We start from the raw sequence: 14,021 nt of genomic DNA, 5'->3' as shown, positions 1-14,021 counted from the left end.
AATGAGAAAAAAACAGGATATTCTTACTCTGAGACATGAAAGAGAAACTGACAACTTGTATTTGAGCACTGCAGGTTTGGCATCACTACAGTATGTAAAAACAGCATTTACATGTTGTCTGCTTCAGCAACTAATTAATTTCTATTTATACTCATTTAACATTTTCTTATTTTAGTATATAAATAGACAAGAAATACAATTAGTTAACTTTTTACTGGTAGTTTTTTTCACGTAATCATACCTTGAAAATGTAGATGGAAAAAAATACTCTAGAATAATAATAATAATAAACATAATTACTTGAACAAGCTGTCACCTGAAATCTTTGCAAATTAGCTAACTTGACAAATTGGTTTCCTCAAAACCAGATGTTTCCAGGTGTTGGGGAGGTTCCCATCTTTGCTACCATCACATCGTTACCCCGAGGGCTGATTTGTCAGGGAGTGACCGCACTCCGCTTAGGAGAGGCCCGAGGTGATTAAACACATGGCCATTTGTTGAGATACACCCTCACAATTAGGAGTTCACAGAAAAATGGAAAGGAAAAAAAAGTGCTACGAACTGAAGCTCATAATCACATTTTCCATCATCAGAAATGTATTTTGTGCAACGTGCCTGCCGTTTAAGCCAGCACACAGTGAGAAAGGACTGAAATGTAAGCTTAAACTCTGCTAAAAAGGAAGGGATACACATTAACCCACATTTCAGGACAGCAAATTGAGCAGAAGCCTTCTTATTTTTATTTTTTTTTTTACCATATTCAATTTCATTCACACAAAATATGGCCATAAAAATTCCTCCCTCCCTGTCCCAGCACTGCCTCTCTGTCAAAGTGAAAGCTTCTGTGAGGTTACCACCAAGTTAAACAGACATCCCTGAACTAGTTTCAGCCTGTCTGTTGTAGTTACTGTTGCTAAAACCCGGGTTTATTCCTGCCTCTGGGAGAGAAGTTCCCTTTGTGTGAATCTCGCCGCATTCACACACACTGTAATTTGAAGGGACCGTACGGAAACACTGGTTTGGCTGCCTAAGCATGACACAACATGTAAAAATCCATTCGCCGAGGCCAGGAAGTTAACTCTTTCTCTGCACTGCTCGGATATTTACATAAGAAAAGTGTTATTTTTTTTACAAGCTCAACTGTAGCAGGTCATGCTCATCACTTTACAGCACTTACACTTTAATTCTTTGCACTTTTTTATGTGATAAAATATAAATTAATGTGCAGATCTTTTTAATGTTTCCACATAACATTTTATATCTGTGGGTGGGTGTTTCCCATAGCAATAGTTGACTGGCATTCGAGAGCTGTCGTTGCTTGGAGACGCACTGTTGACTACCAACTGGAGAACATCATAACACTTTAGCTAACGAATGTTGATACACATTTTTTAACTCCTTCGACAAATTCAAACATAGCGCTGGTCAAATAAGACATTTGTTTCTTTAGATTTAACATTTGGATGGATACATTGTGCCGTTAAGTTTGTTTGACTCTGAAACTGGAAGCTAGTCCAGCTAATGCTAGCGCATTCCCATCAGATGAGACTTCTTTTCAGGTTATTTAACTGTATCGTGTTTGGTTAGCATTAGAGCATTAGCCGTCCCTCGTTCATGTGTCCAGATGGCGTTATTTTGGATCCCGCTGCTTTTCGTAGCAACAACCACCCTACTCTGCTATTCTTACGCTAACCAATATCACTCCTCATGCCTAAACCTAACCAACCCAAGCAAAGAAGACAAAAAGTACAAGCCAATCAGAGGCAGAGAAGGGTGGGTCTTGCCAAAAAAGGAAGCAGGATCCATAATAACAAGTCCAAACAACAAATTACAAGACTGTCAAACCTCACAGCAACAGGGAGTCCTGTAAGCACAGCTCTAAATCAAATCTATATTTTATGGAAGTCGGACTAAGGCCTCCTGCAATTATCATATCGGGGGAGGTACAATATTTGTTAAAAGGCAAAATGTGTGATAAAATTTTATATTTTAAACACACATTTTAAATTAAATACTGTGGTGCTGCAGAGACGTCCAGGCCCACACATCATGTTCAACAGACTTAATAAAACATCTTTGTTTGGTATAGTATCGCAAATCCTATCACAGCATCAAAATCAGTCAAAATAATCGCAATTCAGTATATTTTCAAAATCATTAGCATAGAGTAAAGACTAGAGAGCTTAAATCACAGATGGGACAAAACACAACTCACAACATCAGCCGCCGAGCTGGTTATGACTTTTATCAGAGCTGCAACCAACTGAAACTATTCTGATAATCACTTGATCGTTTTTTCATTTTACGTAAAAATTATCTGGTTTTAGTTTCTCCTTTGTGAGGATTTGATGCATTTCCCAATTTTTCCATCAATGTAACTGAATGTTGTTCAAAGCCAGACATTTAAAGATATCACCAGATTCTGAATAGGACAAATAATTTAGAGAAAGAATAAATAATTAGATTAAATCAATAATGAAAATAATTGTTGGTTGTGACCTGAAATTATGAACTACTTTCGGTGACGACTCACACAGATTTTGAACCATATTGCGCCATCATAGTTTCAAAAACAGGAACAGACACCAAGAATATAGACTGTATGTACTGATTTCTTTTTTTTTTTAAGTTGCGCAATTAGCAGAGGGTTAGGGTTTCATTTCTTCATCGTTTCCTTCGTCATTCAGTGATTCAGCTTTCTACACAGCTGGTATGCAGGAAGACAGATACACTGAGGCCTGATTCAGAGATAATCTGGAGTTCGGAGGAACTTCATGGCGGGTAAGACCAAAGAGTTGACAGGAAGGGCATCTCAAACCTCTCCCACTTCGAGAGGATTTGAGATGCCTTCTGAGGGTTAAATCAAGCTCCTCAAAACAAGGCCAGAAAAGCCCTGCAGTGGCTGTAAAGCGACAAACAAACGGTTGTGTGTCCAGTATCGGGCTTTCTCTTAGGTTAGCGTGTAAGCTTGATTAGTGTTGGTTGATTCTGACCCTGGATATTTAACCACAGTCAGCGCTGAGCTCAGAGGCACAGTTGATCATTAACAGGAAAACTGTTGTCAGATTGTTGAAAATGACTGAGGCAGTGAAAAAAACTATTAAAAAAAAGAAAAGAAAAACAACACAAGCTGAACTTTGTCGATTTGAAACATGGAAATATGAGCTGGATTTATCTGGTTTGTCTTCATCCATTCAAATTTTTGGCTCGTAAAGACAATTTTGCACCTGATTAAAGCATAATAAATCCGCCGTCCCTGCAAATTACACTTCTATACATTAATCAGCCATCAGGTTAATGGTAATAAAATACACAAACTTTATTTCTCTGCATAAACATCCTCGTCAGCAGCATGGTGAGGGATGTTGGACTGATGGGAGACTCCCATCTGCGTCTCCCTGTGTCGGCTTTATAGGGTAAACATTTTCCACCTTGTTAAATGTACCCCCTTTCACTGCAGTTGTTCACCATTTATCACGCAGCATGGTCTCTGCTAAAAACAGGGGACCAGACCTGTAGGGCTCTCTGGTGCGAGGAGCCTTTTTATAAGACAAGAAGGAATGCAAGAGTCAGTTCTTATAAACACTGGTGTTGCTAACAAGTCTGGGCATTTTCAGGGGGCACTTTGAGGAGCGGGGCTGCATGTGGGGGGGGGGGGGGGGGGATGCCACACAGACGGTGACGGTAAAGGTACAAGTCTGGATGAAGCCACTGAAGAGACCACTGCTAATAAATGCACAAAGAGAGAAAGAGAAAGGGACAAAAGAAAACGGCTCAGTGAACGTTGTGAGAAAGGTTAATATACTGCACTCATTTCTGAATCAGTGGGTTTCAACTTTGGGTCACATTTTTCCGTTGCAGCTAACTAGGCCACACATCCTATGACACAACAGTGACTTCAGTTGTGTTTTAAAGAGCTGAGCTGAATGGTGTTCATATGAGTTTAAAAAACACACACACACACATACAGTAACAGATTTAATTTGTCAACACAGTCCCAGCTTTGCACCACAGCAGAAACTGTTTTATTGTTTATTTAAAGGGGATGTATCTCGTGCTTTTTGCTTTTTGTCTGTTATTTTTAATACTGTTATATTGTTTGATGTCAGTGTTAAACATGTTCAAACGTCTTTATAACTTTTTAAATACAGCATTTAAAAGCAGGTTACTCTACTTCCCCATCAATACTGATGTAAGATCTTTCATTAATGCCCAAAATGGCTGTCTGTAGGTCGCCTTTGATGCTGAGGTTGTTCTACATGTTAATCACGATGTCTTACTGGCATATTTCAGAGCAGATTCAGGCTAGAACATGTACAGATATATTTGAGAAGTTTTGATTTTGAGTAAAGAATGACAACAAAAAAAAGAAGTGATATCTGACTGAAGTCTCTGTAGCTGAAAGATAACCAATCAGAGCCGAGTGGGGTCATCAGGAGTGCAGGCTTAAAGAGACACAAGCTAAAAACAGCCTGTTAAGAGATTGAGGCTGAACTGAGCGGCTGCATAAAGGGTCATTATGAGTTAAATATCTTTTGGACTGTAAATCATGCAAAGATGTCCCAATAAAGCCCCAGAATATAAATATGCATGTTACATCCTCTTTAAAGTATTTACTTAAGATCCTTAAGTACTTTGTATTAGCAGCAATGAGAAAAGCAATAGCAATAGCTCCACTCGTCCAACAACAGATTTCCAACAGATGTCCGATTTTTCACATTTTGTTAAAATAAGACACATAAACAACCTTTTTTTCCAAGGGAGACACCCTCGATAAATACAAGCATACAAGATGTACAACCTTAAAGTGTACAGCTTGAAAAACTTACAGCTGACATGCAGGCGTGATTCAGAGCATGGAACAAAATGTAAAATATTTTTAGGTTTATGAAACCTGAAACATTTTTGGATGGGGGAAAAAACTCTACGAAACTCTCTGTGGGCATATGAGGTTAACATTTAAACTGGTTGTATTGACTACCTCTGAGCACTGTCTGCAACTTATAGTCAGACAAAAGAAATCTGAACTCCACCTGAATGTCACATCTTCATTTACTCTCAATTTTAATCACTCAGTTTGTTTTTAAGCTTAAGTTTAAGTGTGACAGTTTGTATCAAAAGTTTTCCTGTCAGCAGTAAGCTTTAAGTTTCTGCTGATGTCCACAAAGAGAGAGAGCGAGTGTCTGTCTGAAGGGGAAACCACTGTGAGTCCCGCCAGAGCTGCTTGGAGACCAGCTGTTTGAGAAAAGTAAACAAAACACAGAGAGGAGGGGGACAGGAGTTCCTAACTTCCTGCATTGTTGCCCACAAACTGCGTCAGAGGCTCATTCCTGACAATGCAAACACACACACACACACACACACACACACAGGAGCACATGAATACACTGACAAGCAGCTGGCAGAGTTCAAAGTGTTTTAAAAAGTGCTGCAAAAAATGCATTTAAAGTTTAAAAAAATGCTTTTAAAATAAGTATATGAGTGATTTTTTTCCCCATCATTTTTGCATTTCACCCTTTTGACCTTCATTGTATTCGACCGCAAAGTTTCATGAATGAATCTCTCGACTGTCCATCGAGGGTAAATGATTCATTTGAAGCCTGTGAACTAGGTTGTCTCTCCTTACGTCTCAGGAGAGAGAGAGAGAAAAAAAAAGAAGAAGATCAGAGATCAGAAAATAACTAAGTCCGACAATTCCTCTGTTACTGTGTTTACAGCATGTGATGGTTTATTATGATGATTCAAGATAAAAAGGAGAGCCAAGAACGCTTTCCCAAAGTAGCCCGAAGATTAACCAAAACCACAACAGAGTCAAAGTTCCTTCCTCTCTGCTGTTTGTTTTGTTCATTTGGGCACTTTGCACACAGAGTTAGCAGCTTATTACGTACACCTGCACAATCTACAGCCATGCAGGTGTTTCCACAGCAGCGGACCCCAAAGTGCTTTTTTGCTTTTACAACATTTTACTGCACTTTTTTAAATGTTCCTCTACATAAAAACACAAAGCCAAAATGATTAACTGTGTTTTTAAACATATAACAGAATAAACAATCCTAAATATGCACACTATCAGAGAAAGCAATGTAAAGATTAGTCACCATAAAATGAGCTCAAACATCAAATCTAAACCCTAAACACAGTCTGAGACAACCAAACTTAATCAGATCCTCGAGAGCAACAGCTGTATCGCTCACTTGCATTAAAATAAACTTGCTGTCCCGAATCATAACGACTCATCAACTGAGAAAAACCATCAGACGGATGTAATGGATGACGAATAAAGTGAGTCATCTCGAGACAAAACAACATCTGTAACTAACAAGAATGTCCCTTTAAAATGACTGAATGCAGGTCGACAAGTTTTACCTGTAAAATCTAAGCCAGTCTCACTTTTCAACATTTAACTAATAAGCACAGTTAATTTAAGTTGTTTTAGGTTAAACACAGCATCAAAGCCTTTTTATGTGACTGAGATTGAGTTAGTTTGTATACACTATGTCAAGTATGTAACACCAGTGTTTATATTTGTTAGATTGTTAAAATAAATTCATGTTAACAGATTAATGGTGTCATTTTAAGCTATCATCAAAATGATGAGAATTACAAAATATCACTATGAATATTATGTACGGCTGTAACTAACCATTATTTTACTCCTGATTAATCAGATGATTATTTTTCTCAATTAATGGATTCTTTGTTTTGACTCTAAAATGTTTTAAATTATCCAGCTCAGTTTTGCCAGAGCTCAAAGTGACGTCTTCGAATCTCTTTTTGTGTTCGACAAATAGTTCAATGATGTTCAGTTTATAATTATAATAAACAGAGAAAAGCAGCTCATAAATAAGAAGGCATTTCTAGCTAGAGCCTGAATTATTCCTACAGAGATTTTTACTTTTCTTTTCCATCCCAAAAGCCAACAAAAACTAATCATTAGACTTTCATTAATAATGGATTCACTGCAGGGTCATTGTGTTAGATTATAACAATAAAATGCAAAAAGTAAACACCCATGGTAACGTTTACACTGGGTCTTTTTGTAAATTATGGTTTCAAAATAATACAAAATCTTCACTTTGTAAAATAGGAAGAAAATATCTCATGGCCCACATAAAGTTTAGTCTAGAGCTCCAACTGTAGCTTTACTGACAGTAATCTTGCACATTTTCTCTTAGCATGAACGCCACATTGCCTTAAATTCAGCTGATAGATGTCAGCCAAGCAGCCGGGTCAAGACGGTGTCAATTAAACAATTCGGCCTTTGTGTCCTCCGACAGGACAAAGTGTGTCAAGTCAGATTTCAGACGACCGGGAGAGAAAACGTTAGTGCGGTTCCTTTTATGCAAGTGTCAGACTGCTGCCAAGCCTCTGTGGCAGAAAGGACCTGAGACGAGGCTTCCTCTCATCCAGCCAAAACTCAGAATACTGAATTAAATGCAACCTTTGGGGGGTTATAATCTGTGCTGAGATTAATTGCTGCAAGGTTTTAGCAAAAGCAGCAACATACAAATACTTACAGCCTTGCTAAAAGGCCCATTTAGCTTCAAGCTGAGTGTTTCTTTAAAGCTAGTCTTGGGCTTTAAGCATCATCATGTGATGGCTTTAGGCCAGTATGAGGAGGATTTTTTTTTTTTTTGAGTTTCCAGGAAAAGACATTCTCCACAGAAGCCTTTAAGCATGTGATAGCATGCCATGCAATTAGCATTTCCTGTCTGATGAAGGAAACGCCTTGAGTGCAGGCTGTGAGAAGAGGTGTTGAACTGGGTCAAAAGCCTGAAGAAGAAGCCAAACAAATGTCTCAACAAGTTATCAGATGATGAGGAAGTGAACTGGGTAGTCCCCATATAATGTTGACAAATTTCACCAGAACTGAGGATAACAAGTCACCTCAAGTTCAAGTTCACACTCTAAGACACTGCATGTGCTGTTTAGGAAACAAATCACTTCTGCTTTTTCTAAAAAAAAAGGGATTTAAACTCAATTGTTTTCCCTTTTAAACAATGTAAAGCCTCGAATTTGGGATAACAGAACTTGAGAATAATCACCCTTAAAGATTTTCGATGCAAATCAAACTATTGCCAATTATATTCTTTTCAAGTCCAGTCTTTCATCCTCAATTTTTTTTTTTAAAGAAAGAAAAGAAAGAAAGAAATCCAAAAAGACACTGCAGCAGCTGCAGCGCTACCGTCTGCACCACGAGAAGCAGGGGACCGATCACCATTAAAAATAGCATCAAGTATCATTTGGCTGCTGTTCCTATTGTCCTATGTTTGGCGATGTAATGCACTGCTCTAAAACTTAATTATTTATGTTGTTTGGCCAAGTAAGCTGCATGAAAAAAACCCAGAAGCGCACAGGAAGTGTTTATATGATAAATAAACAGAGGACTCTGGCTCGCTGCTCACAGACATTAGGAAATCTGCTGTGTGGATCTACTGCTGGGGAATGGCAATGATGCACATTTTCACACCCAGCATGTAGCGCTGCAAAAAAAACACGGAGATCTGTGAACTGCAAACGTCTGTTGACACGTAAATCTGTCAATTCTCAACATAACACGAAATCCATACAAGCCAATTGGTGCTCTGTGTTGTTCGCATGGCAGGATGCTGCAGCTTCAATATGCTCCGTCAGCCCCATTATCTGTAATATAGTGTGTCCAGGTCTTTGTTGCTGCTGTTGGATGAGGGTCATTAAAGATTCACCTCACCTCATCTGAAGTGTTGTCTCTCTCGTGTTGACACGTCACTACACACTAAATACCGTTTGAATAAATACACGTCTTCGCCCCGGTACACTGACCTCATCAGATTTGAGACAATGGCCACTGTTATTAGCTCGTGATGTCCAACGAGGAGAGGGATCTACAGCAAACAATGCAGCCACACACACTCGGCTTGTACGTTATTATGTGTGTTTGCAAAGAGACAAAGATAACATCAGTGAAGTCAGGAGAGAAGAGCACATCAGATTCACACCATAAAACCAGAAAGTGCAATATGACAAGAGGGGTAAACATATTGTTGTTGATGATGGTGATGATAACAGCATGAGTCTTAATCTGATCGAAATGATGCCTTGGTATCGTGATGGGTTTGACGTGTTTGTGTCATGATTACACACAAGCACAACAAAATATTATGGTGCTGCCAGAATTGACTGACAAGTTGCCCAATTAGAGCCTCAAAACTGCTCAATTGTGTTGAAAATATCTGAATTATTTGCATCAGATTGAGGTGAGGTGAATCTTTTTCCTTCCTACATATGCACATTTGAAATAATTATTGTTGTATAAGTTTAAACTGCGATACAATGATATTGTGTTAAAATAACACTAACTATGGCTGTTTCAGGCCTCTGTGATCTGTTCTGTGGTTAAACACGTATGTCATGTCCGTGTTTTTTATTAGTGGGCTGTAAATTTGTGCAAACTTCACCTACATGAAGAGATGTTTATTATTAGTCATTCATCAGTCACTCTGTGTGTTAAGGGGTCAAGCCTGCTCACCTCAGTCCCCTGTCAATCTTCTTAAAGAGGAAACGTCATGATTAGTGATTTTCTGTTATTTTAATACTGTTATGATGTCGGATGTCTCTGTAAACATGGTCAAAAGTTCCAAAAACTGAGGTTGATGTAACAATACTGCCTGCAAAACTTGCTCTGCCAAAGTGTTTACAAAGTTACCTCTACTTCCCCATCAAAACAACGCTGCATCATCCTTGCTTGCCCAAAATTGGCTGTCAATTACATAATATTTGTTGCTAAGGCTGTTTCACAGGTGGTTCATGTTGTCCACTTGCATATCTTGGATCTGGTTTTGGGTGAACATTTATGGATGTATTCTGAAAGTTTTTGTTTCAAGTGAAGAAAGAGAAAAAGAAGTTAAATCTAACTGTTTGTTTACGTAGCGTCCTGAACTGGCAAATCTACGCAGAGTGAGGTTATTAGGAGGTTTGTTTGTTTTTTAAAAAGACAGGAGCTAAAATAGTCTCTTTTAGACAGAGGCTGAAGTTTTTTTAACAGCAAATCATGGAAATATAGTCCAGTAGAATCCCAGATTAAAAATATATACCTGGAAATGTGTATGTTACATCCTTTTCAGCATCCATCTCAACCTATTCCCTACTACAATTATAGAAGCTGATTAGATTGTAGCCTTTAATTGATAATCCAGGAATTCATCCAAATGTTACAAAAACTCACCCAAACAATCAACAAAACCGATTTTTACCTAAATAATCACATTTAAAAAAAACTTATTGAATCTGGCAACACTCCCAAAAAAACAAAGAGGCCAACTTTTGTGGCGTGGAAGTGGTTTGGCTATAAAACGTCAACATAAAGCACCGTAAAAACACGTCAGCAGTGTAAGACGACAGTGACGGCACCACAACTGACCTATTTCAAGATGAGGGATCTGTGTTGAGTGTGAGGAGATTGAAACAGCTGATATGACGTCCGAACAACAGACAAATACATACACCATATTTTATCATATGTTCATATATTTAACACTTAAAGAAGACCATCTGCTCAAACTCAATTACACAGGAAGGAAATAAAAGGCTATTCTGATCACAAATGACAGGCCAACAGCATGTGATGATCAAATTGTTTTGTGGTCACGAGACACAACCGAGCAGTTCCTCTTTGGATCCAAATCAACAAATCCTCCAGCTGACTTGAAAATGCAAATCTCCCGACACATCGCAGATGTGAATGTGTGCCTATACCAAAACAGCTCAAGCAGTGCAAACTCACCTTTTAAATTTTTCGGGTTGTTCTGCTTGGTGCGCGGCATCTTTCCGCCTCAGTTTACAGGTGCATCTTGGGGAAAGCAGGGTCTAATGTTGGACCTTGAGAAGAGCCGAGTCCTGAGCCACAGTCTGCGTACATCTACAGAAAAAGGAAAAAACAAGAGTGAGGATCAGCTGAACATGGACTCCACACATCAATAAGGCACTATGCTGGCCTTGCGAGCGTGTAGCCTCCTCCTGCTCTCACTTGGCAGCTGTCTGGGAGTCCAGGACAGAGCCGCTGATTGAGTTTATTCCTCTAACAGGTGCCTCAGACCGGACTCTTCATTTCAGGCCTCTTCTCTTCTGAGCTTCTCTGTAATAATGTGCAGCGTGACGGGCTTGGGCTACTGTCTGCTGTCAGTGGGAGGAGGTGTGAATATGTTCTCCCCATATCAACATAACCTCTGCAGCAGCTGCTATCTGCCACTCTGATCTCAACAAAAAAGACAGAGAGAGGTGGCGGATTGGCTGTTGTTTATGGGAAACGTCTGATTGACATGTCAGCCGTTGATACGGGGTGCCTGCTCTTCACTTTGATGAATGTCAGCTCAGATGACGAATCATGCAAACAAGAAAGGTCCTGTGTGTGTGTGTGTGTGTGTGTGTACCGGTGGTGATTGCTCGGGGCTACTGAGGAGGCCACACAGAGGTTACTATCAGTTATCTCCCTGCTCAAGTTAGATCAGCGCAGAAAGTCTACACAAAACATCAAAAAGACAACAGCGATTGAACCCACCTTCACAAAAGGTTTCCACTCTGATGCCCTTTCATAAAAGATGCTATTAAAAAAAAAAAGGTGTCATGCAAATGTGGTGTGGTGAAAGCAACACGAGGCAAAAAGAAGAAAGGTGGGTGATCAAGTTAAATGTTACCATGAAGCTGTGAAGCCCACTGAGCTGCTTGATATGCATAAACAACCGCAGAAGAAGAAAAAGCTCACCTCTGCAATTAGAGATCTAAGGCAGAGAAGCATCAAATCATGAAGTAAATATCATCACTCAGTCATATTTTTGATGCTTTCTCGCCCTTGCATCATCGCTCTCCATGTCTCCCATCAACACCTGTACCCCTGCCAGTGCAATGTACATTGCAGTGCTTCAGGAAATCAGCCTTTGTCTCCCCCTCACCATTATTACATAACACTTACTACAACTGGATGATGATTTTTTTCCCCCTCTCTCCATACAGTTGGTACATGTGGCGCTAGAGCAATGACATCATACTCACGGTGGATTTTCGGTGTGGACTCGCTTGAGCCTGCACCGGGTTCACACACACCAAAAAAAAGATTTTTTTAAAAAGAAAGAAAGACATTGACAAGCCACACGACAGAAAGACGAAGAGCTGCTCACCTGGCTGCATCAGTCAGTGATGCATAATAATTTATTGTTTTGTTATGGTGCAGGTTCGGCGGATGGATGAGAGGCGGAGGAGAGGAGAGGAAAGAGAGAGAGGAGAGAGAGACGTGCGCATTTTCCCCGGGGTGTCTGTCAGTCCGTCTGCCAGCCTGTCTGCTTGCCTGCCTCTATGTGTATGCATGTTTGTGTGTGTGTGTTTGTGTTTGGATGCATGTGTGTGTGTGTGTGTGTGTGTGTGTGTGTGTGTGTGTGTGTGTGTGTGTGTGTGTGTGTGTGTGTGTGTGTGTGTGTGTGTGTGTGTGTGTGTGTGTGTGTGTGACAGAGAGAGAGATATTTGAGGAAACACCCATGTGTCACAAGAAGAAGAAGAAGAAGGAGAAGAAGGAGGAGGGGGAAATAAGAAAAGGCATACCGGTGATTCAAGCTGCGCTGTGTCCTAACCGGCTGGTATGCACATGCATGCAGGTGACTAATGATGATTTCTGCTCACACCTGAGGATCATCAGCCAGCATTATGTAAAAGTAAAAATAAAAATAAAAGCAGAGCAAGTGGCGGTGCATGCACAGTGATGGGGAGATTTTATTTTTAAGCGTGTCAAAATGAATGCTGAACATGTTGGGGTAGTCCATGTTGCAGAGGGAGTACGCAGGGTTCATGATAAAAAAAAACAGAAGAAAAAAAGAGGGAAGGAATAACTGGCATAGCTGCATGGGATGAAGTCAGCAAAAACAATGCGTGGGAATAGCGTATTTTGTGCCTGCTGCAACACGTGAACGCCCAGTAAGGGAGGGAGGAGCCAGGGAAAACCCCTCACTGTCTCTGGAACAGCGCTCCAACGGGACACTTCCCCGTTCATCCAGCATTAAAAAACCCTCTCCTCCCCTCCCTCGCCCGCCGCGACGCCACCACCACCTTACCTTCAGCCTCCACACATGCACATTTATCTTTCACTACGTTACATGACAGTAAACACATGAGCTGACAGGATAATAGCTTGTAAGCTTACCTATAACGGTGCAAAAAAAACACAAAGAGCGCTGCGTATATTGGAGCAGAGCACAAGTTGCCTCCACCTCGGGTTTGCTGCAGAAGTCCACACAACAAAAACACTGCGCCAAAATTTAAAGTAAACCCCCTCCAAGCTGCTCCAGCCTCTTGTCTTCTTTAATTTAGACTTTAAATTCCCTCTAAAGTTAAACAGCAAGACATTTTTTTAAAAATCCCGGACGAGAGACACACGGTGCACACACGCACACACACACAAGCGATACAAGCATGTCTGACTCTCTGAGGCGCTGCAGCTACCGACAGCGACCTATATCACAGTGACAGAAAACCCCCCGCTCAGGCTGCAGCTCCCCCCCTCCCAAACACACGCAGGTACACGAAACAAGCGCACACAAGCTGAATTTATTCATACTCACAGGTGCAGTTTTTTTTAGCTAGTGTCAGGGTTGTAACACACCTTTTAGTGTAAGGGGGGGTACACGGCTCTGTATTTCTCCCTTCACCTTGTCTCTCACTTTCTATTGCAGGAAACAGACAGGCCCACTGACGTCAACGGGGGTCCCGTCTCCGCCTCCCAGCCACGGGGTGTCCTCTCCGGCAAGCGGGGGGCTCCAGACGGCCGCGCCTCCACCGCAACGCCGGTGACTTGTGCAACAAATTGTAACCTAAAATTCACCCTCATTAAAATACGAGCTCGTTAAACAAACTTACAACATTTTCTTGCGTTTTGAGTCGTTTCTAATCTGTCCATGAGGAGCTGCATGTCCGGGTCGTTTCTCATAAACCCCCCCAGGCGGACCCCCACCCGCCCTCTCCTCGGCACATAGTTTAGGACTGACGGTTTTCCCGGAGGT

The 14,021-nt window shown here is 40.7% G+C and overlaps 1 protein-coding gene across 1 annotated transcript in view; it reads right to left on the bottom strand.

Annotated features, from left to right (window-relative positions):
* hivep1 (HIVEP zinc finger 1) overlaps positions 1-13,605 on the bottom strand; it is a 54,423-nt gene extending 40,818 nt beyond the window's left edge. Inside the window, exons 1-2 of the mRNA XM_062435925.1 lie at positions 13,584-13,605; positions 10,763-10,897 (exon numbers count right to left, since the gene is read on the bottom strand). Of these exons, the coding sequence (XP_062291909.1) occupies positions 10,763-10,802 (40 nt within the window). The 5' untranslated portion in view covers positions 10,803-10,897; positions 13,584-13,605. The remainder of the gene's footprint in view (positions 1-10,762; positions 10,898-13,583) is intronic.
* Positions 13,606-14,021: the final 416 nt, after the last annotated feature.

The sequence above is a fragment of the Scomber scombrus genome, chromosome 16, assembly GCF_963691925.1.
Source record: "Scomber scombrus chromosome 16, fScoSco1.1, whole genome shotgun sequence".
In the NCBI taxonomy this organism is placed as follows: Eukaryota; Metazoa; Chordata; class Actinopteri; order Scombriformes; family Scombridae; genus Scomber; species Scomber scombrus.
Note: the sequence above shows the minus strand (reverse complement) of the source record. Positions and strands in the feature narration are given on the sequence as shown.